The sequence below is a fragment of the Chiloscyllium punctatum genome, chromosome 2, assembly GCF_047496795.1.
Source record: "Chiloscyllium punctatum isolate Juve2018m chromosome 2, sChiPun1.3, whole genome shotgun sequence".
In the NCBI taxonomy this organism is placed as follows: domain Eukaryota; kingdom Metazoa; phylum Chordata; class Chondrichthyes; order Orectolobiformes; family Hemiscylliidae; genus Chiloscyllium; species Chiloscyllium punctatum.
The window spans coordinates 24779911-24806588 of NC_092740.1; the positions used below are offsets into that span (position 1 = coordinate 24779911).

Here is a 26678-nt window from a genome sequence, read left to right on the forward strand (position 1 = left end):
TCTCATTTATCATTTCTTTTAAGACCCCCGGATGGACTCTATCAGTACCAGTCTGAGGGTTATCTGATATGCTGGCATTGAGACAGTGGTTCTTCAGTTGCAACCCTTTTCATGCTGGATCCAAACTTTGCCTTTACCAAAATATTTAACCCTGCAAAAAAATAGACAAGGAAATAGGATCATGAAATTCTAAAGGAGCTCTCAACTGCGAACTATTAAAAATTGCATTCTAATTTTCTTTTGTTGTATGACTCAGCTTGATCACAGGTACAATGAATTCAAACTTTACGCAATTATGTCTGAACACAAGAAGACCATCACAGCTATCTCGTGGTGTCCTCACAACCCTGACATGTTTGCCAGCGCAAGTGCTGACAACCTCATTATCATCTGGAATGTGGCTGAACAAAAGGTGATAGCAAGACTGGACAACACAAAAGGTATAGTCCCCTTTAGACACTGCTGGTGAGTGACGGCCACAGTCTTTGTTTTTATATTGCCAGGAGACAGAATAATGTTTGGAGAAAATAAATGAGGTTTTCCAGATTAATATTTTGATTTGACTGTGCACTATAAACTGCCTTTTTCAACTGTGTAGTGATGTTCACCAAATGTTCACCTCAAAGGCTGACAAATTCACCATAAAAATATATTTGTTATCTTTACCTGGTCTGGTCCACAATTGACTCCTTACCCACAGCAATATGGTTGACTCTTAATTGCGCTCTGGCCAAGTAGAGATGGACAAAAAGTGCTGGCCTAGCCAGTGACACCCACATCTTATAAGTGAATAAAAAAACTAAGCTCATGATTGATCTGATTGTAACCTCCAATCCACATCCTGATAACCTTTCACTCACCTCGCTTACCAAGAATCTAACCTAAATATATTTGAAGACTCTGCTTCCACTATCTTTTTAAGAAGAGAGTATCAAAGACACACAACTCTCTGGCTCTACCTCTATTTTAAATGGGCAGTGACGCTCTAATCCTAGATTCTCTCATAAGAAGAAGCATTTCAACATATGCCCTGTCAAAATACCTAGGGATCTTATGTATTTTAAACAAGTCTTCTCTCACATTTCAAAACTCCAGAGAATCCAGTCATAACTTATCCAATCTTTCCTCATAAGCTAACCTGCCTTTTCTAGGTATTAGTCTGGTAAACACTCCTGAACTGCCTCCAATACATTTACATTCTTCCTTAAATAAGGAGTCCAAGTTCTGCAGATGTAGATTCACCAACACACAGTATAACTACTTTTGGATCCAATTCCCACCAGAATTAATGATAACATTAGCTTTCTCAATTACTTGTTGCAACTGACTGCTAGTCTTTTGTAATTCATGCACCAGGACACCCAGATCCCTCAGCATCTTAGAGCTCCCATATTATACTCCATTTGCCACACACTTGCCCATTCACATAACCTATCTCCATATATGTATATTCTCCTGTCCTCTTCACAACTTATTTTCTATTTATCTCTCCTAATTGGCCAGAGCACAATTAAGAGTCAACTGTATTGTTGTGGGTTTGAAGGCCAGATCGGTAATGATTGCCAACTTCCTTCTCCAACAGACATTAGTGAACCAGATAGAGTCATCGGATCATTGAGGTATACAGCATGGAAACAGGCCCTTTGGAACAACTCATCCACGTCGACCACCATAACTAACTTAAACTAATCCCATATGCCTGCATTTGGCCCTTATCCCTCTAAACCTTTTCTATCCAAGTGCCATTCCAAACGTCTTTTACTTGTTGCAATTGTACTCACCTCTACTGCTCCCTCTGGCAACTTGTTCCATATGCGTACCACTCTCTGTGTGAAAAAGTTACCCCTCTCACCTTAAACTTTACGCTCTCTAGTTTTGGATCCCCTACCCTGAAGAAAAGATCTTGGCTATTCACCTTATCTATGTCCTTTGTGATTTTGTAAAAGTCTATAAGGTCATCCTTTAGCCTCCTATGCTTCAGGGATAAAAGCCCCAGTCTATCCAGCCTCTCCTCATAATTCAAACCTTCCAGTCTCAGTAACACCCTTTTTTTGCACCCTTTCCAGTTTAATAACATCCTTCCTATGGCAGAGCAGCCAGAATTTTATGCAGTACTCCAAATATGTCCTTATCAATGCCTTATACAGCTGGAACATGACGTCCCAACTCCTATACTCATTGCTGTGACCAATGAATGCAAGTGTGCTAACGTCTCCTTCACCACCCTGTCTATCTGCAATGTCACTTTCAAGGAACTGTCAGTCTCTCTATTTGCCCAGAGTCCTATGATTAACTGTGTAGTCCTGCCCTGGTTTGTCTTAGTAAAATGCAACACCTCGCATTTATCTGAATTAAACTCCATCTGCCATTCGATGACCCAGTTGATCAAGATCCCATTGTACTCATTGATAACCTCTTCACTGTCCACTGTAAAACCAATTTTGGTGTCATCTGCAAACTTACTATCTGTGCCTCGTATATTCTCATCCAAACCTTTTATATAAATGATGAACAGCACTGGACCCAGCACCGATCCTTGCAACACACTGCTCTTCACAAACTTCCAGTTTGAAAGCGACTGTTTACCACCACCCTCTGTCTCCTACCATCAAGACAATTTTGTATCCAATTGGCTAGACCTCCCTGGATCCCATGTGACCAAACCTTATGAACTGGTCTAGCATGCAATACCTTAATGAAGGCATTGTTAAAGTCCGTGTTGACAATATCTATCACACTGGCCCTCATCGGTCTTCCTGGTCACCTCTCCAAAAAACTCAAGTAAATTTCTAACACACAATTTCCCACACCAAAGCCAGGCTGGCCATCTCAAATCAGTCTTTGTCTTTCCAAATGCATGTTGATCCTGTCTCTCAGAATGCCATCCAGCAAAATGGATGGCATGGTGGCCAAGTGGTTAGCACTGCTGCTTCGGTTCAATTCCAGTCTTGAGTAACTGTCAGTGTGGAGTTTGCACATTTTCCCAGTGTCAGTGTGTGTTTCTTCCAGCTGCTCTACTTTCTTCCCATAGTACAAAGATGTGCAGGCAAGATGGATTAGCCTTGGTAAATGCAGGGGCAGGATAGGGAGATGGGTTTTGGTGGGATGCTGTTCAGAGGTTGGTGTAGACTCGATAGGTTGAAAAGCCTGCTTCCACATTATGGGGGTTCTATGGCCTTACCCACTGCTGAAATTAAGCTTCCCGGTCTGTAGTTCCTTGGCTTTTCCTTGCTTAACATAATGGCACAACATTAGTCACCTGCCAATTTACTGGCACCGAACCCATGGCCATTGATGATGTATATATCTCTGCTAGCGGCCGTGCAATTTCTTCCCTAGCTTCCCACAATGTCCTGTATCACACTTAATCAGGTCCCGAGGATTTATCTAGCCATATGTGTTTTAAGACCTCAGTACCACTTCTTCTGTAATGTGTTTTTCTTTTCAAGACATCAATATTTATTTCTCCAAGTTCCCTAGGTTCCATGTCCTTCTCCACAGTAAATACTAACACAAAATATTAATTTAGTATCTCACCCGCCTCCTGCAGTTCCACTTCGCAGATGTTTAAGGGCCCTGTTCTCTCCCTAGTTTCCCTTTTGCCCTTAATATACTTGTAGTATCTGTTCAGATTCTCCAATACCTGATCTGCCAAGGGTATCTCATGATCCCTTTTTGCCCTTCTGTTTTCCCTCTTAAGTGTACTCCCACACCCTCAATACTCCTCAAGGAATTCACTCGATCCCAGCTGTCTATACTTGTCATATGCCTCCTCCTTTTTCTTGACCAGAGCTCAATATCTCTACTAGGGCCATCTGCACATTGATTGAGAAAGTTTTCTTGAACACACTTAACAAATTCTCCCCATCGAAGCCCTTAACACTATGGCAAGCCTAGTCTATGTTTCGAAAGTTAGAACCCTACCATTACAACCCTACTATTCTTATACATTCCTGCTATCCCCGTATATAGTCGTTCCTCAATTTCCCTTTGTCTATTGGGAAGCCTATAGTACAATGTCATCAATGTGATCACCCACTTCTTTTTTCTCAGTTCCACATACTGGCGTCACTGAATGATCCCTCGAGAATATTCTCTCTTAAGTACTGTCATGATGTTTTCCCTAATCAAAAGTGTCACCCGCCTCCTCTCTTGCCTCCCCCTCTATCCTTCATGCAACAACTGTACTCTGGAACTTTGAGCTGCCAGTCCTGTTCCTCCCTCAGCCATGTTTCTGTAATTGCTATGATACCCCCATTCCATGAACTCATCCATGACTTGAGTTCATCTGTCTTACCTGCCAAGTGTCTTGCATTGAAATTGATGCTGAATTCATCAGTCTTCCCTCATTTCCTGCTGTGCTCTTGCCTGCCTTGTCTCTTTAACGTTCTCCCTTCAACTTCTGCACTAGTCTCAACCTTCTCTTTTCTCTCATTATTGTTTAGGGTCCCAACTCCCGCCAGACTAGTTTAAATCCCCCCAAGTAACTCTAGCAAATCCCCCCCCCCCCCAACGAAGATATTGGTCCCCCTCTAGTTCAACTATCCCTCTTGTACTTTTGCCCTCGAGGAGATCCCAATGATCCAAAAATCTGAATCCCTGCCCCCAGCTATTCAGCCACACATTCATCTGCCCTATCCTTTTATTCTTTCTCTCACTAGCACATGGTAACAGGAGTAACCCAGAGACCTTGAGGAACTGCTTTTTAACCTCCTGCCTAACTCCCTATATTCACTCTGTAGGACTTCATCCCTTTTGTCACCTATGTCTTTGGTACCAATCTATACAATGACCTCTGATTGCTCATGCTCCCCTTTAAGAATTTGCTGCATCCGCCCAAAGACCTCCTTGACCCAGGCACCAAGAAGACAATGCACCATCCTGGAGCCTTACTTTTGGTTGCAGAAGGGCCTGTCTGTGCCCCTAACTAGAGAGTCCCCTATCAGAGTTGCTTGCTTGGACTTTGCCAAACCCTGCTTTACAGCAGAGCCAGTCATGGTGCCACAGACCAGGCTGCTGCTGCTATTTTACTCTGAGAGGCTGTTCCCCGCAAAAGTATCCAAAACCTGTTAGAGAGGGGAATAGCTACAGAAGACCTCTGCACTACCTGCTTACCTCTCCTGGCAGGAACCTGACTGATAAGTTTTTACAACAATTGACACAAGTTAGATGGTCACCATTAATCTAATGTTTTATTCCATATCTTTTTAAATGCAGATTCCACCATCTCCCATTGTGGGATGTGATTCCATGTTTCATCCCGTGTATAATCTACAAATTTCGCAGCGTCACCTTTCATCCCTTCATCCAAGTCATTTATATAACTTAGAAAGAATGAAGCTCTCAGCATTAATCCCTGTGGCAGACTGCTCATTATATTCTGCCAAACTGAAAAGGCCTATTTATGCCTATACTCTGCTTCCTGTCAGTCAGCCAATCCTCTATCCAAACAAGTACTACCATTGCCACAATAAAAATTGAGCTGGCATTGTATCAAATGCCTTCTAGAAATCTAAGTGCAGTACATCTACTGGTTCCCCTTTGTCCGAACCACATCAAAGAACTCTGTTAGATTGCTTAAGTATGACTGCCCTTTCACATTAACTCTGTATGATTATCTTGAATTTACCACGTTCCCTGCTATAACTTCTTCAATGACATTTAATAACTTATCTCTCTGACAGAGATTGATTTGTAGTTTCTGTCTCCTTTTTTGACTGATGGAGTTGCATTGTGCATCATCTAACATTATGGGGGTCTTCCCCAAAAACTGGGCAGTTTTAGAATGTTAAAGCCAACATATCAATAATCTCGCTAGCCATTTCTTTAAAGACCCTACAGCTATCCAACAGCCTGATGATTTTCTTCTACCCCTCCTGACCCTTTCAGGAATTCCTGCTTCACTCAGTTGGTGCTGGAATTCAGGTGAGGCAGTGGCATTTGTCTCTCATCGGGGTCCACTCTACATCTGGACAATCTCAGGAGCAGACTGTGGAGTAGCGGTTCACAAAGAAGCGCACAGCTTCCTGTCAGACATCTGCCTTTTCAGATGGCATCCTAGAAAGAAAGGCAAGGTGGTCTTTGGACACACAGATGGCAGCCTGTCCATCTTCCAGCCTGGTAAGTCTCTGTAATACTTCAAATAATGCATCATTACAGCTGGGTTAGTGAGATAACTGGGTCACTAAAATGTCTAGGCTGGCCTTTCCTCCTGCGGAGGTCAATCTGAACCAAATCCATAGACATTGCTGTGAGAACGATCTTAGTTACTTCGAAAGTGTAGATTGATTTGCTCCCAGAAGCCTGTTGTCACCGTCACCGTGGCAATCTGGGTCCCCATACCAACGCTAGCAGCTAAAATTTACATGTGCAGCAACAGGTAGAAATAGGAGACAGCACCCTCCCAGGGCTGTGGTTGGTAGGCAGGAGGGAAGTTCCTGTTAGAGTTGAGAGACACTTAACACTTCTCACTTTCACCCTATTGTTGAGCATCATCAACCTGTTCAATCTCAGACAGACATTAAAATATCACCCTCACATTAGTCTTTAAAAGCAGTCACTTATGAAGAGGTGGGCGAGTACGTTCACATTTACGTAAGTGCTTCAGAGACATGCGGATGAATACGGATCAGAAGATTGTTACCATTGAAACATTTTGGCACACACCTTTCAATCCATAGAGATAACGCTGCCTCCCTGAAGAGCAATTCACACACTCCTGCTTCATCCCGTAGCATTACAAGCTTAGTCCCCTCATAACATACCCAATTTCCTTTTAAGATCAATGATTGTGTTTGCTCAATGAGCGCCAAGTTAGTAGCAATCTCTGTGTAATAACACTTTTCATCACCTTTTCGTCCTTCCTCTACCAGCTCCTATACAGCACCTTTTGCTCAAAGTCCACTAATCCTTGTGTTAACAGGAGGTCTGATAGTGGCAGAAAGATAATGCCCCTAAATTATTGTTTTTATGGCATTGAGATTGTGTGAAAAATATGCCAGCCTCAAGCTAATTAATTTGGTTCAAATGACAGTCATTCAATGTTAGGAATCTATGCTCAGACTTTCTCTGTGATATGGACACCAGGTACCAAGAGTCAGAAGCATGTGCTGAGACCAGAATCATTGGAGGGAACGGATGAAGAAGATCCAATCACAGCCCTGGAATGGGATCCACTCTCCACTGACTACCTACTGGTGGCCAACCTACACAATGGAATTCGATTGGTTGATTCCGAGTCACTCTCTTGTATTACAACCTTCAGTTTCCCGAGCGCTGCAGCATCAGTGCAGTGCCTGGCCTGGGTCCCCAGTGCTCCAGGGATGTTCATAACTGGAGGTAGGACTAACATTATCAGCAGCAGAAAAGGAAATATGCCGAAACGTGTTTTCTCATTTAAAGCAATGATATCTAATGATTTACTGAATTCTGAAAATAAAAGAGACATCTTGCCAAAGCTTTCTATCTCACACACATCAGGGTAAATGCAAGAATGCCAAATTTCAAAGAATCACAACAATTTACTCTGCAAGAGTCTAGCTGGTAAACAACTCTGACTGGGTCAGGCCGAGGCATGGGGAATGCAACTGGAGGCTGCTACTATTTTTTGCACCACTTTTCCATTATCCATGAGAAGCAGAGATGGAGATTCTAGACAAGGTCACCTGTCCCTTTTTTTTAAGTTACACTTTGATTGCATTTTGCCCAAATAAGTACTCATCAGAAGACTAAGCAAATGTTTTAAATGAGGAAATCTGCAAGGGAGTGGTTTGATTAGACATGGGGTTTGAGACTTCAGAATGTACCGAGACAAAGGACAACAACAATTCGTGTTCGTAAAGTGCATCTGACTTAGCAAGGTGTTTAACAGGAGCATTATCAAACAAGTTTGACACCAAGGTAATATTTGGCAGATGACTGGTCAAAAATGTAGTTATTAAGGAACATTTTAAAGACGTGAAGACGTTAAGAAAGAGGGTTCCAGAAGCAAGAACCTAGGCAGTAAAAACCGTGGTCAATAATGGCGAAAATACCGACATAGGGATGTACAGAATCCTAGAATTTTAGCAGCATATTTTTACCATTGATGTTTGTAGAGCTCCAACTGATTACAGAGATAAGGAGAGGTGAGGCCTTAGCAAACAACAATAACCTGCATTTCAAATCAAAGATGAGAATTTTACGGTTGAGATGTCGCCAGACTAGAGAACAACATAGGACAGTGGACGCAAGGCTGAGGGGAACAGGACTTGGTGCAAATTTGGATATAGAGGTTTGAATGAGTTTAAGTTTATGTAGGGTGGAACAGGAGTGGCTGACCAAGAATTCATTGGATAGTCAAGTCTCCACATAATAAAATCAGCAGTAAGGGTTTCACCAGCCAATGAGCTGAGAAAGAGTGAGTTCAGGTGATGTTATATGGAGAAAGTAGGCGGTTTGGGTGATAGGAGATGAAGTCTTAAACATGTCTTAGCAAAGTGGTTTTGCAAGAGCATTCCAGAGGACAGAGCAAAGCAGCTCTTGTAGTCTTAACATCATACATGAAATATGCTGTTTGATCAAGTGCTGATATTTATGGTTCGTCCTGTTTAATTATGTAGATATTTATGTCACTTCCAAAAAAAGTAAACATTAATTTAGCCTTGCTATTAATTCTTGTGAGTAAAAAGCAAAAATCTTAATGTCTGCATGTCAGTTATCAGATGTCAACCATGGTTTGCTGATCTCAGAGTTCAAAGGTTGCAAGTCCCAGTCACAATACAAAGCCTTGAGCATGTGATCTCAGCTGACTTTCCCATGCATTCCTGAAGCAGTACTGGATTTTTAGAGATGCTGTCTTTCAGGTAAGTGTCAGGGTGATGTTACTGGACTAGTAACCCAAATACCCAAGCTAATGCTCTGGATCAGGAATTCAAATTCCCCCACTGCATGACTAAATCTGGATTTGAAAACCAGTTGATTTCAGTGATGGGAACTATCACTGATTGTTTCAAAGGCCCATCTGGTTTGTAAATGTCCTTTAAGGGAAGCAACTCTGCCATCTTCAGCGGGTCTGGACTATGTGTGACTCCAGACCCACAGCCATGAGGTTGATGCCTCACAACCCTCTGAGATGACCTAGCAAGCAAACTCAGCTGGAGGGTATTTAGGGATAGGCAACAAATGTTGACTTTGCATTCCATTGCAAAACCTTTTGAGATGTCCTGAAGTTGTGAAAATTGCTAAGTAAATGCAAGCCTTTTCTCTTTTGTTCAACTATTTTGTATCAAGGATGCCAGTGGGATTATATCAGTAGTCTCTTGCATTTTCCTTGCTCCTTTCCAGTTGAGAGGTTTATTTGAAACTAACATTGGTGATATCTAATATTACTATGATAACTGGCTCATTGTCTGAACAGTGTGATTAATGATGGACCTTTCCTGCTGCCTGCCTATTATTTTTCTCATAATTCAATACCTTTCATCTAATTTTCAGATTCTCAAGTTGGTGTTTTGCGAGTTTGGAATGTCTCAAGAACAACGCCAATTGATAACTTCAAGTTGAAGAAGACAGGATTTCATGCTTTACATGTGCTGAGCTCTTCACCAAAGAAAAAATGTGGGTAGTCATTTGAAAGTCATAGTTTATAATAGGGCTTTTATGTTTAATTGATTCGATCTACAGAGTCCCCATATCAAAGTCAAATTTATACATTTTTTGATACTTATCTCTTGTAAATGGAATTTTTTAACATAGATTATGAGGGGGAGAGAGTAGCTGACAAACAGTTAAGAACTTCATAATTCAGATCAAGAGAAATTCAGATCAAGAAAAATTCAATATTCTGCTTCAAATTTCAGCAAAGAACAAAGAAAATCAATTCAGAAGTAAGGCCCCAGTGAGTGCATTCCGAAGCTGAGACACCCTGAGGCCCAAATGGCCTGCAATTCAATGGGCCTCAGAACTGATAATTAATGCTAATATTAACCGGATCCCCAATACTTGCCTGGCAGCAGAGGAACTGACCATCACCAAGTTATCAAGGTCATTTTTAAAACCAAATGAAGAGCTGATAATTTGTCAATATTTTGGTCCCTGTGTTTAGACAAGTTGCGCCCTCGGTGAACCAGCATTCAGCGTCTGCATATAATGTGTCAGAAAACTGCAATGGGCATTTCTGATAACAAAACTCTGAAACTGTTTATGAACATCCATCAGTGGATATCCAATCCCTCTACACCTCCATTCGCTATGACCAGGGCCTCCAAGCCCTCCGTTTTTTCCTCTCCAGACGTCCCCAACAGTACTCTTCCACTGACACTCTCATTCATTTGGCCGAACTGGTCCTCACCCTTAACAATTTCTCCTTTGAATCCTCCCAATTCCTCCAGACCAAAGGCGTAGTCATGGGCACACGTATGGGTCCCAGCTATGCCTGTCTCTTTGTTGGCTATGTAGAACAGTTGATCTTCCGTAATTACACCGGCACCACTCCCCACCTCTTCCTCCGCTACATTGATGACTGCATTGGCGCCACCTCATGCTCCCGCGAGGAGGTTGAGCAATTCATCAACTTCACCAACACATTCCACCCTGACCTTAAATTTACCTGGACCATCTCTGACACCTCGCTCCCCTTCCTGGACCTCTCCATCTCCATTAGTGATGACCGACTTGACACTGACATTTTTTACAAACCCACCGACTCCCATAGCTACCTGGATTACACCTCTTCCCACCCTATCTCTTGCAAAAATGCCATCCCGTATTCCCAATTTCTCCGCCTCCACCGGATCTGCTCCCAGGAGGACCAGTTCCACCATAGAACACACCAGATGGCCTCCTTCTTTACAGTCCGCAATTTCCCTTCCCACGTGGTTAAAGATGCCCTCCAACGTATCTTGTCCACATCCCGCACCTCCGCCCTCAGACCCCACCCCTCCAACCGTAACAAGGACAGAACGCCCCTGGTGCTCACCTTCCACCCTACAAACCTTCGCATAAACCAAATCATCCACCGACATTTCCGCCACCTCCAAAAAGACCCCACCACCAGGGATATATTTCCCTCCCCACCCCTTTCCGCCTTCCGCAAAGACCGTTCCCTCCATGACTACCTGGTCAGGTCCACACCCCCCTACAACCCACCCTCCCATTCTGGCACTTTCCCCCGACACCACAGGAACTGTAAAACCTGTGCCCACACCTCCTCCCTCACCTCTATCCAAGGCCCTAAAGGAGCCTTCCACATCCATCAAAGTTTCACCTGCACATCCACTAATATCATTTATTGTATCCGTTGCTCCCGATGTGGTCTCCTCTACATTGGGGAGACTGGGCGCCTCCTAGCAGAGCGCTTTAGGGAACATCTCCGAGACACCCACACCAATCAACCAAATCGCCCCGTGGCCCAACATTTCAACTCCCCCTCCCACTCTGCCGAGGACATGGAGGTCCTGGGCCTCCTTCACCGCCGCTCCCTCACCACCAGACGCCTGGAGGAAGAACGCCTCATCTTCCGCCTCGGAACACTTCAACCCCATGGCATCAATGTGGACTTCAACAGCTTCCTCATTTCCCCTTCCCCCACCTCATCCTAGTTTCAAACTTCCAGCTCAGCACTGTCTCCTTGACTTGTCCGGACTTGTCCGACCTGCCTATCTTCTTTTCCACCTATCCACTCCACCCTCTCCTCCTTGACCTATCACCTTCCTCTCCTCCCCCACTCACCCATTGTACTCTATGCTACTCTCTCCCCACCCCCACCCTCCTCTAGCTTATCTCTCCACGCTTCAGGCTCACTGCCTTTATTCCTGATGAAGGGCTTTTGCCCGAAACGTCGATTTCGCTGCTCGTTGGATGCTGCCTGAACTGCTGTGCTCTTCCAGCACCACTAATCCAGTTTCCATCAGTTACTGGATTAGTGGTGCTGGAAGAGCACAGCAGTTCAGGCAGCATCCAACGAGCAGCGAAATCAACGTTTCGGGCAAAAGCCCTTCATATCCATCAGTGTCAGTCAATGGGGACGGGATGATTGATTAAATTGCCAAGTTGACGAGGGGCTGTAGGTTAACTAGAGCGATGTTGAAAGGCGAGAAAATTAGAAGTGAACTTTAATGCTGTCCTTTGCAGGTTATTCGACCCATTCCCCGTCTAAGAATCACCATACATCATCAACCAGTGAAGCCATTCCCCCTCCAACCCTCTCTCAAAATCAAGCGTTTTCTCTTCCACCTGGACATGCTGTGTGTTGTTTCATGGATGGTGGAGTTGGGCTATATGACATGGGAGAGAAGAAGTGGAACTTTCTGCGGGATTTGGTAGGTTCCATTCTTTCTCCATTTTGCCTCTCCAGTTGTATTTCAGGCTCCATTGTGACTGTCACTGTATCCTTTGTGGTGTCTCCATTGAAGAGAAAGTAGCTATGGATGTGGCATCATTAGAAAAAGGCTGACGGTGGATCCAAAAATGAATCTTGTTCTCTCTCTGTATTCTAGGGTCATGTGGAAACAATCTTTGACTGCAAATTTAAACCAGATGATCCCAACCTCCTCGCCACGGCATCATTTGATGGGACAATAAAGGTGTGGGATATAAACACATTGACAGCAGTCTACACTTCCCCGGGTAATGAGGGAGTAATCTACTCCTTGTCCTGGGCTCCAGGTAAGCTATCAGAGAGCAGGTTCTCAGTTATTATAGTTAAATACTGAACACCCACTATCGCAGCAGAAGGATTAGCACCATTGAAGCTTCACCACATCATCTTCATGTGGAGTACTCCCCAAAAAAACTGTTATTCTCATGAGTTTCCTTGGCAAGACCAGAATTTGATCCCCCTCCTTCATTGCTGTTAGGAAGGTGGTGTCTCGAACTGAAAGGCTCACCAGACCATTTCCGATGCAGAGAAGAAGTCAACCATATTGGAGAGGAGAATTGCCAGGATGTTGTCTGCTCAGGAGAGTTTTAGATATGAAGAGAGTACTGAACAGGCTAGGATTGGTTCCTTGCAGCAGAGGGGGACTGAGAGGGGATGTGCCTGAGATGTGTAACATTATGAGGGTAGAGCTAGTGTTGTCAGGAAGAAGCTTTTCCATTTGGTAGAGGGATCAATGATCAGAGGCATCGATTTAAGGTCGGGAACAGGAGGTTTGGAGACAATGTGAGGATTCTTTTGGGGGTTTGTGTGGGAGTATGGAACTCACTGCCTGTTAGACTGGTAGAGCCAGAAACCCTCATAATACTTAAGAAATATTTAGATGTGCATTTGTGATGCCATGGCATACAAGGCTATGGATCAAGTGCTAGCAAATAGGATTAGAATAGTTAGGTAGCTGTTTTTGACTGGTGCAGACTTGATGGATCGAAGGGCTTATCTCAGTGTTGTAGACCTCTATTGCTGTGGGTCTGGTTTCACATGTTATAGAACATAGAACATAGAAGAATACAGCGCAGTACAGGCCCTTCGGCCCTCGATGTTGCGCCGATCAAAGCCCACCTAACCTACACTTACCCACTATCCTCCATATACCTATCCAATGCCCGCTTAAATACCCATAAAGAGGGAGAGTCCACCACTGCTACTGGCAGGGCATTCCATGTTGGCCAGACGTAGCTAGGAAGGGAGATTTCCTCCAGTGAAAGACATTAGTGAAGCAGATGTGTTTTCATAACAAAATCGATAATTTTGTGGAATCAATTACTGAGACAATTTTAATCAAGACTTAAAAGTTAACTTGAGTTTCCACCAGATGCTGTTGTGGAAGTTGAGCTAATGTCCCAGGGCCTCTGGATTATGAGCCCAATAGCATTACCACTGCACTATAGCCCTGCACTCACGCTCTCCTGTGCCTCCCCAGAAACATATGAGACAAGCCAAGTTCATGAAATTGTGATGCCAAGGGTCTCAGCAGTTGTAACCCATTGAGCAAAGAAGGAGATAAAGAGTTGTTTCAAAAATAAACGTAGATCAAGGGAAAATGTCAGGCAGCCACTTCAGATTAAATCAAATGCGGCTCTTCTGGTGTCCCAGAGAGGGTAGAGACACTAAGGTGGCATTCCTTAGGACTTCGGTAGAAATGTTCAAAATCACGACAAGCTTTGTTTGCAGCAAATAAAAGGAAACCCCTTCCAGGGGACAGAATGGGCACCTGGAGGATACAGGTTTAAAGCGATTGCCAGAACAGCCGAAAGCGACAGGAGGAAAGAAAATTAAAAAGGATTGACTCATTGTGATGTGAAATGTGTGCCCTGAAAGGTGGAAGCACAGTCAATGATAACTTTCAAAGGGTTATTGGATCAACACTCGAATGGGAGAAACAAATTTAGGGAAAAGATCGGGGGAGCAGTGTTCCTTGTGTAGCTCTTTCAAAACACCAGCTTGAGTCTGACCTTGCTGCATCACTCTAACCTGTCCGACTGACTATCTAACGCCATGCTGACGACGGCTGAACATTAATTGAGCAAAAATGGTTTTCAACTCATATACAATCAGATAAATGTGCAGTGCGATTTGAATGTGCGCACTTTTTCTTGTATCCCCCAAAATAAACCTGTCCTCTATCTCTTCAGTACAGTCTCACAGCCAAGTTAGATTCAGTTCTGATGCTATGGTGTCATATTTGCTCGAGGCAGAGACTGTAGCTTTTATGTTAGCAGTGACTAGAACAAGAGCAGTTTGCTTATTTAAGTATTTAAACGGGTCGGTGCTCAACAATTCACAATGCATATTAATGTCCTTATTACTTGAAGGTGACCTCAACTGCATCGCAGGTGCAACCTCACGCAATGGAGCCTTTATATGGGATGTAAAAAAAGGAAAAACAGTTACTCGGTTTAATGAGGTAAGTTGTTACACTCCACCTACTTTTCCATAAAGCATAAGAGAAATTGACTTTGTTGTAACTGGAGAATCAGAAACTGGGCAAGGTTAAAAACTGAAAAGCTGAACACAGTCAGCAGATCAAGCAACATTCAAAGAGAGAGGGACTGAGCTAATCTTCCAAGATAATGATCATTCATCAGAAATGGAACAAATTAGTAACATAAACTATTTGTTTTCTCAGAATGGCCCAAAGTGCATAGATGCTTCATTACTATTGTCATTTAGGGAAATGTAGTGGTAAATTTGCTCACAGCAGGATTCCAAGGATCCAAATCATATGTTTTACAGTCACTTGGTAGTACAGAGCTTGACTATTGCTGAGAAAAGACTTCATCAAAGCTTTTTATCTTGCACTTGTCAAAATAATGAACAAGAAATACCAAAGTGAAGGGAAGGCATCATTTATACTCTGTAAGAAGAGAGTACTGATTGGTTGGCAAGTGGACACTGACAAAGCAGTTGCCATAGAATGTGTAGCAGCTGGTGATGACTGACAGTTAACTGCCAAGCTTTGTTCAAAGTTTAAACTAGACAAGTTGACTCTGGTTGGTCAAGGTATTGCCCTGAGAATTGAGCCAATTGACTGTCACCTATTGTGTTGTGGTGGAATGTGTGTACATGTCCTTTCTGTACAATATCCGGTTACAACAACACACTTCAATTTATTAATGCTCGTAGTTCTTAAGCATGAAGGAATGTGGAAAAAGGAATTTATTTCAAATTTTGGAGACATATCTGGAAAGTCTTCTCTAAAAGAGACCTTTAATAGTTCACTGTGGACTTTGGAGAATTTTGTTTTTACAAAGAAATTACTTAATTGCTGATAACTCTTTGCTTTTCTGTAGTTCTTACTTAGGAAGCTCTTGAACAGAAACTGGCTCGACCAACTCTTCTAACATGCAATATAAATGTTATTTCACCTTTTATTTCTTACCAATACCCTGGTGAGTCCAAGTATAAATATAAAACAGTTTGAAAGGATGTGCCTTTACATAGCTGTAATTGCTGTAGTGCTGTTGATTGAAGGGCAAATGCTGACCAGGAGAATGCTAGACAATCTTTTGCATCCACCTGAAGTAGTGGTTGAAAGGTGAAAATGAGGACTGCCAGTGTTGGAGACCAGAGTCAAGACTAGAGTGGTGCTGGAAAAGCACAGCAGGTCAGGCAGCAACCGAGGAGCAGGAAAATCTACGTTTCAGGCAAAAGCCCTTCATCAGGAATGAGGCAGGGAGAGATAAATGGGAGGGGGAGTGGGGCTGGGGAGAAGGTAGCAAAGAGTACAATAGGGAGAAGAGGTTGGGATGAAGGTGATAGGTCGGAGAGGAGGGTGGAGTGGATAGGTGGGAAGGGAGATTGGCAGGTGGGACAGGTCATGAGGACAGTGCTGAGCTGGAAGGTTGGAACTGGGGGTAAGGTGGGGGGAGGAGAAATGAGAAAACTGTTGAAGTCCACATTGATGCCCTGGGATTGAAGTGTTCCGAGGCGGATGATGAGGCGTTCTTCCTCCAGGCGTCGAGTGGTGAGGGAGCGGCGATGGAGGAGGCCCAGGACCATCATGTCCTAGACAGAGTTGGAGGGGGAGTCGAAATGTTCAGCCACGGGGCAGTGGGGTTGATTGGTGCGGGTGTCCCGGAGATGTTCCCTGAAACACTCTGCGACAAGCCATCCAGTCTCCCCAATGTAGAGGAGACCGCATCGGGAGCAACGGATACAATAAATGACATTGGTGGATGTGCAGGTGAAATGTTGATGGATGTGGAAGGCTCCTTTAGGGTCTTGAATGGAGTTGAGGGGGGAGGTGTGGGCGCAGGTTTTGAAGTTCCTGTGGTGGCAGTGAAGGTGCCAGGATGGGAGGGTGGCTTGTTGGGGATAAAGACCTGACCAGGTAGTCATGGAGGAAATGGTCTTTGCAGAATGTGGATAGGGGTGAGGAGGGAAATATGTCCCTGGTGGTGGGGTCCATTTGTATGTGGGGAAATGTCGGCGGATGATGCGGTTTATGTGGAGGTTGGTGGGGTGGAAGGTGAGGACTGGGGGGTTCAGTCCTTGTTGCGGTTGGAGGGGTGGGGTCTGAGGGCAGAGGTGCAGGACATGGATGAGATGTATTGGAGGGCATCTTCAACCAGTTGGGAAGGGAAATTATGGTTGTTAATGAAGGAAGCCATATGGTGTGTTCTGCAGTGGAATTGGTCGTCCTGGGAGCAGATACGGCAGACGCGGAGGAATTGGGAATATGGGATGGCATTTTTGCAGGAGGTAGGGTGGGAGGAGGTGTAATCCAGGTAGTTGTGGGAGTCAGTGAGTTTGTAAAAAATGTCAGTGTTAAGTCGGGCACCATTGATGGGGATGGAGAGGTCCAGGAAGGGGAGGGATGTGTCAGAGATGGTCCAGGTAAATTTAAGGTCAGGGTGGAATGTGTTGGTGAAGTTGATGAACTGCTCAACCTCCTCACGGGAGCACGAGGTGGCGCCGATGCAGTCATCAATGTAGCAGAGGAAGAGGTGGGGAGTGGTGCTGGTGTAGCTACAGAAGATGGACTGTTCTACGTAGCCGACAAAGAGACAGGCATAGTTGGGGCCCATACGGGTGCCCATGGCTACCCCTTTGGTCTGGAAGAAGTGGGAAGATTCGAAGGAGAAATTGTTAAGGGTGAGGACCAGTTCGGCCAAACGAATGAGAGTGTCAGTGGAAGGGTACTGTTGGGGACGTCTGGAGAGGAAAAAATGGAGGGCTTGGAGGCTCTGGTCATGGCGGATGGAGGTGTAGAGGGATTGGATGTCCATGGTATAGATGAGGTGTTGGGGGCCAAGGACACGGAGGTCTTGGAGGAGGTGGAGGGCATGGGTGGTGTCTCGAACGTATGTGGGGAGTTCCTGGATTGGGGGGGATAGTACAGCGTTGAGGTAGGGGTGGAGATGAGTTCGGTGGGGCAGGAGTATGCTAAGACAATGGGTCGGCCAGGGTGATCAGGCTTGTGAATCTTGGGAAGGAGGTAGAATCGGGCGGTGCGGAGTTCCCGGACTATGAGGTTGGAAGCTGTAGGTGGGAGATCTCCTGAGGTGATGAGGTCTGTGTGGTCTGGGAGATGAAGGTTTGGTGATGGAGGGTGGGGTCATGGTCGAGGGGGCAGTAGGAGGAGGTGTCTTCGAGTTGGTGTCTGGCTTCATGGGTGTAGAGGTCGGTACGCCAAACTACCACTGCACCCCCTTTATCTGCTGGCTTGATGGTGAGGTTGGGATTGGAGCAGAGGGAGTGGAGGGCTGCGCATTGTGAGGGTGAGAGTTTGGAGGGGGGGAATGGGGGTATACTGGTTGAGGTGGTTAATGTCCTGGTGGCAGTTGGAAATGAAGAGGTCAAGGGCAGGTAATAGGCCAGCACGGGGTGTCCAGGTGGATGGAGTGTGTTGGAGGCGGGTGAAGGGGTCATTGGAAGGTGGGCGGGAGTCATGATTGTGAAAGTAAGCTTGGAGGAGGAGGCGGAGGAAGATGTGTTCGACGTCATGGCGTGTATTAAATTCATTGATGCGTGGGCGGAGGGGGATAAAGATAAGGCCTTTGCTGAGGACAGACCATTCATCCTCAGTAATGGGCATGGTGAAAACTCGGCAGGGCTGGGAGCTGGGACCTGTGGTGGGTGTGGAACTGGGATTGGGGGCGGAGCCTGTGACTGGCATGGGAGTGGTGGTAGGGGGAATGGGGGTGATGTTCCCCTCAGGGTTCTGGGAGACGGGATTTGGATGCTGCCTGATCTGCTGTGCTTTTCCAGCACTACTCTAATCTAGACCCTGAAGTCGTGGTTACAGCTTATCCAAAGGACAGTATCTCAGACAATGCAGTATTTCCAGAGAATGGTGTCAAAGGGCCAGCTGAGGTTTCATGTTCAACATCTCTAATGTTGAGCTTTTACCTTGTGTCTCAGCCACAAGGATGCTACCTGTCAAGCTGCAGTTCAAACAGGTTTACTGTTGGCTTTTCTTTCGTGGAGGAGTGTCTGACTCCTATGCCATAGATATTCATCCAATGGGACTCACCCTTTGGGGAGGCCATTCATATAACACTGTTGAGTTAGCCAGCTGCCCACTGAGCATGTCTATCATTAACAGAACACTTAAGGTCCAAAGAAGAGACCCTGCATCAGTGAACCACTCCATTATCCTCTCCCACCTCCTCATCAGTAACTCTTTCCTTCCCTCCCTGTGAACCTCCACTCCTCCCACACACACCTCTAGCTGGGAATCCATTGGGGATCCTCATGGTAGATCCTACTGGAGTACCAAATATGGCCACTGCACATTGTGGTGTTGCCAGCACTGGAGGAATGCCAACCTCTGATTGTTTTGGAGTGAGGTACCTACTTTATTGGCAATTTGGTTGGAGAGAAGAACTTGATTGAAATAAGACCATAAGACGTAGGAGTGGAAATAAGGCAATTTGGCCCACCGAGTCCACTCTACTTTAATTATGGAAATGGGCACTTCAACTCCACTTACCCGCACTCTCCCCATAGCCCTTAATTCCTTGCGAGATCAAGAATATATCAATCTCTGCTTTGAAGACATGTAACAACCCAGCTTCCACTGCGCTCCATGGCAATGAATTCCACAGGCCCACCACTCTCTGGGAAGAAATGTGTCCTCAATTTCTGTTTTAAATTGACCCCTTCTACTTCTAAGGCTGTGCCCACGGGTCCTAGTATCCCCGCCCAACGGAAATAACTTCTCGGTGTCCACCCTTTTTGAAGCCATGCATAACCTTGCAAGTTTCTATTAGATCTCCCCCTTCCCTTCTAAACTCTAATGAATACAATTCCAGGGTGCTCAACTGTTCATGTGTTGGGCCTACCATTCCAGGGATCATCCGTGTGAAGCTCCGCTGGACACACTCCAGTGCCAGTATGTCCTTCTTGAGGTGTGGAGCCCAAAAGTAGACACAGTGGTCTAAATGGGGCCTAACTAGAGCTTTATAAAGTCTCAGTAGCACATCACTGTTTTTATCAAGTCATACAACATGGAAACAGACCCTTCAGTCCAACTAGTCCATACTACTTACTGACCGTGCTCCCAAACTAAAATAGTACAATTTCACTGCGTTTGGCCAATATCCCTCCAAACCTTTCCTATTCACGTACCTCTCCAGTTCCTCTGGTAGTTCATTCCACATACAAACTACTCTTTCCAAAAAAGGTTGCTGCTCATGTCCTTTTTAAATGTTTCTCCACTCATCTTAAAAAATATGCCCCATAGTTTTGAATTCCTCCACCCTAACGAAAAGACTCTTGGCTATTCACTTTATCTATGCCCCTCATGATTCTATAAGTTTTATATTTCAACGCTCTTCAGATGAATGACAACATTGCATTTGCTTTCTTAATCACAGATTCAACCTGCAAGTCAACCATTAGAGAATCCTGGACCAGCACTCCCAGATCCCTTTGTACTTTATCGTTATGAATTTTCTTACCATTTAGAAAATAATCCATGCCCATATTATTTTCTCCAAAGTGCAAGACCTCGCATTTGCTCACGTTGAATTTCATCAGCCATTTCTTGGACCACTCTCCCTAACTGTCTAAATCTTTCTGCAGCCTCCCCTCCTCCTAAGAACTACCTGCCTGTCCACCTTCGTATGATCAGCAAACTTCGCCAGAATGCCCCCAGTCCCTTCATCCAGATCATTAAAATATAAAGTGAACAGCTGCGGCCCCAACACTGAAGCCTGCGGGACACCACTTGTCACTAGCTGCCATTCCGAAAAATAACCTTTTATCCCAACTCTCTGCCTTCTGACAGACAGCCAATCCCCAATCCATGCCAGTAGCTCACCTGGAACCCCATTTCTCAGCAGCCTCCCGTGAGGCGCCTTATCAAAGGTCTTTTGAAAGTCTAAATAGATAACATCCACTGGATTTCCCTAGTCTAACCGACTTGTTACCTCTTCAAAGAATTCTAACAGGTTTGTCAGGTATGACCTCCATGCTGACTTGTTCTAAACCGACTTGCACTTCCAAGAATTTAGAATTCTCATCCTTAACAATGGATTCTAGAATTTTACCTAAAATTGAGGTTAGGCTAATCGGCCTATAATTTTCCATCTTTTGTCTTGATCCTTTCTTGAACAAGAGGGTTACAACAGCAATGTTCCAATCATCTGGGATTTTCCCTATCTCCAGTGACTTTTGAAACATCGCAACCAACACCTCCGCTATTTCCTCAGCCACCTCGCTGAGAACTCTAGGATGTAGCCCATCGGGGCAGGAGATTTATCAATTTTTAGGCATTTTAGCTTTTCTAGCACTTTCTCTTTCATAATGGCTACCATACTCAACTTTGCCCCCGACTGTCCTTAATTGTTGGGATATTATTCATGTCTGCCACTGTAAAGACTGATGCAAAGTACTTATTAAGTCCTTCAGTTATTTCCTTATCTCACATCACTAGCCTTCCAGCATCAGTTTGTAGCGGCCCAATGTCAACTTTTGCCTCTCATTTGTTTCTTGTGTATTGAAAGAAATTTTTACTATCATTTCTAATATAACTAGCTCGCCTACCTTCATATTCGATCCTCTCCTTCCTTATTTCTCTCTTTGTTATCCTCTGTTTGTTTTTGTGGCCTTCCCAATCTTCTGATTTCCCAAAGCTGTTGGCCACTTTATAAGGCCCTGTCTTTTTCTTTGATACATTTCCTGACTTCCTTTGTCAGAAATGACATAGTGTTGGGCCTCCTGGGGAAAGGCAACAGAGAACTCCCATCAGATCTTCACCCACTGGAGAAGACCCCTAGTAAGTATCAGTTCTCAAGGTCTCTGACTTCCCTCATTCCTTTGTACATTTCCTCAGCTCCTTTTATCTCACTTGCAGTCAAAGCCAGAGGCCAGTTATGCCTTTAATATTGCACAGAAATTACTGGAGGAACTCAGCAACATCTGTGGAGAGAAAACATGGTTAATGTTTCGAGTCCAGTGACCCTTCTTCAGAGCTGACAGTAGGGAAGAAAAGGTAGGATTTATGCTGATGACAGTGGGTGTGGCGAGAGGTAGGGGGGAAGGCAGTGACCCAATAGGGTGAGACTGTGCCGAGCAAGAGAGAAAGAAAATTAGGCAGACAAAGGGATAGTTGATCATAAGTAGGGAAGTAAAAAGAGCTAATAAGGGGGGCCATAAATAGGTGGAAAAGGGTTGGCTGTGCCCATGTGGTGACAGACCCTGTGGTGGGGGTTGAGGTACTGTGTTCAGTCTCTAAAATTATTGTACTCGATATTGAGTCCTGAAAGCTGCAGGGTCCCCAAGCAGAAAATGAGGTGCTGTCAATCCAGTTTGTGCTGAGCTTTGCTGGAGCAAGCCCAAGGCAGGGACGTCAGCCAGGGAACAGGGTGGTGTGCTGACATGGCAACCAGCAGGAAACACTGGGTCATTTTTATGGGCCGAATGTCAGTATTCTGCAAAGTGGTCCCCAATTCAGAGGTGACCACATTGTGAGCTGCGATTATAGTAGATTCACATCTTCCACAGCCTTGTGGGATGTTTTCATCTCTGACCACCCCCCCACCCACAGCCTTCTGCTTCTCCAGTTTTCATCTAAGCAACCCAAGCTTTCTACACCCCATGCCATGCCCTGACTGATCTGGAGCCTGCCACCGATGGCATCTCTGATGTTATAGAGCTATCTGAATGAAACCTGTCTCTCAGGGTTGCAAAATTCAAATCAGCAAACATCTTGGCAATTGCTTCTGGAAGCAAAGGGGCTGCTCACTAGCCATTTAACTAAAATTCAGTGGAAGTGCTGTTTTTTTAGCTCATTATTCAAATTCCTATTCAATCTTTCAAAAACACAAGTCATATCTTCATGGAACTGCAAACCAAAATCAATTTTTCCTCCACTTTAGACCCAAGCAATGATAATATGACCATTCATCATGACAGCCCAATGCAAAAAAGACTGACTTGCTCATAATCCACTTACTATTCCATGATTCCCCTACAGTGAGACTGAGAGTTGACAGAAACTGTGCAACCAAGAATAAAAGTTTGCCTCTGTATAAATTTTGATCGACAAAAGATATTAAGTCATTGTTCTAAATTGTCAAGTCAGAGTGAAGAGCTTCAATGAATGATGGAAGGTCGCAATGAAAAAAATTGCTTCAGAAAAAATTTATTTCAAGGAAAAGAAAGAAGAATAAAGTAGATATGTACAGAGGGAGAGAGTTTGAGAGAGTAAGGTCTGGAGATCTCAGCCACTAATCTTGGAACAAAGTGAAAAGAAGATGCTCAGGAGGCCAGAGATAGGCAATCAACAGGTATTGGGAATAAAATGTGAACTGTTAACAACCCAGCTGGTGTCATGACTGGAATGTCAGATCCTAGACTGAAACCTCACTTGGTAGACTCTAAGTTTGTTTCTCCAGGAGGTGGAGGTCACTTGCTAAACATATTTGTAAGAGTCCGTCCATGTAGTTTTAACAAAAAAGACCAAGGTGTTTATCAAACAAGAAAAAATATGAAACTTATTACACTAAATGTTCAGAAGACTTAATTAAAGCAGGAGAAAAAGGGTTCAATCTCGCATTACTCCTTTTATCCCAGTATTATTCATACAAACTTAAACCCCCCGCAAAAGTTTACCATCAACTCCAAGCCAATGCTAGCACTGTTATAACTGGTTTCATTCCACAGACGTTCTTTGCATCCACTGTGCACTTTCTTTCTTTAAACAGATAACTTCCCCTGAAGAAAAACTAACAAATAACCTAACATTCCTGCCTCTATAGTCTGGCACACACTGATTGACTGCTGTCTGGGTTTCTCTGTGCCTCTTTATAGGCATCAGCACAATTTGTTTTGTTTTTCATGAATGCACGAGGCTGTTAACCCCATCTCTCAATTTTAAGGCATATAAAATCTAATTAAATTGCAAGTAAACAAACAAAAAGCCTTCAAACTTCCACCATGAGCCTAAGCATCATCAAGAACATAAAACCAGAGGAGGTAAGACAGGATTAGGCCTTTTAGCCCATCGAGTCTGCTCCACCATTTGTGCATGGCTGATATGTTTCTCAACCCCCTTCTTCTGCCTTCTCCCAGCAACCTTTCATCCCGTTACTGATCAAGAACCTATTTATCTCTGTCTTAATGCACTCAATGACTTGATCTCAACAGCCCTTTGCAGCAATGAATTCCACAGATTCGCCACCCTCTGGCTGAAGAAATTCCTCCTCATCTCAGTTCTGAAGGGTCGTTCCCTTTATTTTGAGGCTGTTCTCTCAGGTCCTAGTTTCTCCTAGAGGAGGAAAAGTCTACTCCCCACGTCCACTCTGTACTCAAGTTTCAATCAGATCAACACTCATCCTTCTAACCTCCATTGAGTTCAAACTCAGAGTCATCACCTGCTTCTCATATGACAAGCTCATCATCCCAGGGGTCATTGTTGTAAATTTCCTCTGGACCCCTTCCAATGCCAACATGTCCTTCCTTAGATACAGGGCCCAAAAACTGCTCAAAATATTTCAAATGCGGAGAGCCAAATACAGCCTCAGCAATACATCCCTGCTCTTGTATTCTAGCCCTCTTGAAATGAATGCTAATGTCGCATGTGTCTTCCTAACTGCTAACTATACTTGTATGTTAACCTTAAGAGAGTCCTGAACTAGGAATACCAAATCCCTTTGTGCTTCAGATTTGTGAAGCCTTTCCCCACTTAGAAAGTCCCACCTTGTATTCCATTTGCCATTTCTTTGCCCACTCGCTTATCCTTTCAAGGTCTTTCTGAAGCATCCCCACTTCCTCAACACTACCTGTCCTCCACCTATCTTTGTATCATACTCAAACTTAGCAACAATGCCCTCAGTTCCTTCAGCCAGATTGCTAACGTATAACTTGAATAGTTGTGGTCCCAACACTGACTCCTGCAGAATTCAGCTAGTCACCGACTGCGATTCTGAAAAAGACCTCTTTATCCCTACTGTCTGCCTTCTGCCAGTCAGCCAATCCTTTACCATGCCAATCCCTTGCCCCTAACTATGGGCTCTGATGGCACCTTGTCAAAGGCCTTATGGAAATCTAAATAAATTTCATCCACTGGATCTCCTTTGTCTAATTTGCTCATTACCTCCTTAAAGAATTTGAACAGATTTTTAGGCATGACTTCTACTTGATGAAGCTGTGCTGACTCAATCCTATTTTACCGTGCACTTCCAAGTAGTCCACAATCTCATCCTTAATAATGGACTCTAAATTCTTACCAGCAACCGAGGTCAGACTAACCAGCTTACAGTTTTCCCTCTCCCACCTCCCTCCCTTCTTAAACAGGGGTGTTACATCCACCATTTTCCAGTTATCTGGGACTCTCCCTGACTCCAGTGATTCCTGAAAGGTCACAATCAATGCCCCTCCAATCTCTTCAGCTATCTCCTTCAGAACTCTGGGGTATAGTCCATCTGGTCCACGTGATTTATCTACCTTCAGACCTTTCAGCTTTTTAGCACCTTCTCCTTATAGAGTCATAGAGATGTATAGCACAGAAACAGATCCTTCGGTCCAAATCGTCCATGCCAACCAGATATCCTAAATGAGTCTAGTCCCATTTGCCGGCACGTGGCCCATATCCCTCCAAACCCTTCCAAATCATATACCCATCCAGATGCCTTTTTAATGTTGTAATTGTACCAGCCTCCATCACTTCCTTTGGCAGCTCATTCCATACACTCACCACTCTCTGCGTGAAAAAATTTCCCCTTAGGTCCCTTTTATATCTTTCCCCTCTCACCCTAAACCCTCTAGTTCTGGACTCCCCTACCCCAGGGAAAAGACCTTGTCTATTTACCCTATTCATGCCCCTCATGATTTTATAAACCTCCATAAAGTCACCCCTCAGCTTCCTTAGCAATGACCGGTACACTCCCATCTGCCCCCTGACTCTCTTGAAGTTTTGTTATGCTGCGGGTGTCTTTCATCGTGGAATTGATTCAGTTTCTCTACCATTTCTTTGTTCCCTATTACTCCTTCTCCAGCCTCCTTTTCCATCTATCCAAAGTCCACTCTTGCCTCTCTCTTATCTTTTAGATATTCATAACAACTCTTGTAATTTTTTATACTACAAGCTAGCTTGCTCTCATATTTCATCTTCTTCCCCCTTGTTGCTTTTTTAGTTACTTTCTGCTGATTTTTAAAGACCTCCAATTTTCTGGCTTCCCACTAATCTTCACCACATTCTATGCTTTGCTCTTACGCTGTCCCTGACTTCCCTTGTCAGCCCTGGTTACCTTTCCTTCCTTAATATGGTTCCCTTTAGTATGGTTCTTCTTCCTTGGGATGAACATCTGCTGTGCCTCCAGATTACCCCCCAGAAACCCCTACCATCATTGTTGTACCATCTTCCCTGCTCGACTCCCCTTCTGATCAATTCTGGCCAGCTCTTTCCTCATGTTTTTGCAGTTACCTTTATTGCATCACGATACCATGACAACTGGGTCCAGCTTCTCCCTCTCAGACTGCGGGTGAAATTCTATCATGTTATAGTCACTGCCCCCAGGGGTCTTTCACCTTAAGCTCCTTAATCAAGCCTGCCTCACTACACATCACCAAATCCAGAATTGCTGTTCCCGAGTGGGCTGCACCATAAGTTACTCCAAAAACACACTTCATAGACATTCCACTCATTCCTTTTCTTGAAATCCGCTATTAACCTCATTTTCCCAGTCAGCATGCATATTGAAGTCTCCCATGATTAATGTAATAGTGCATTTCCTGCGTGTGTTTTCTATCTCCTCATGTATTTTCTTCCCAACATCCTAACTGCTGTTAGGAGGTCTGTACACAACTCCCA

General features: G+C 44.4%; 1 protein-coding gene across 3 annotated transcripts in view; it reads left to right on the forward strand.

Moving 5' to 3' along the window:
• Positions 1-26678, forward strand: part of wdr17 (WD repeat domain 17) — a 166405-nt gene that overhangs the window by 45760 nt on the left and 93967 nt on the right. For all 3 annotated transcript variants that reach the window (XM_072594584.1, XM_072594585.1, XM_072594583.1), the window contains exons 3-9: positions 257-440; positions 5890-6120; positions 7087-7338; positions 9475-9597; positions 12112-12299; positions 12477-12645; positions 14731-14822. In XM_072594584.1, coding sequence (XP_072450685.1) covers positions 257-440; positions 5890-6120; positions 7087-7338; positions 9475-9597; positions 12112-12299; positions 12477-12645; positions 14731-14822 — 1239 coding nt within the window. The remainder of the gene's footprint in view (positions 1-256; positions 441-5889; positions 6121-7086; positions 7339-9474; positions 9598-12111; positions 12300-12476; positions 12646-14730; positions 14823-26678) is intronic.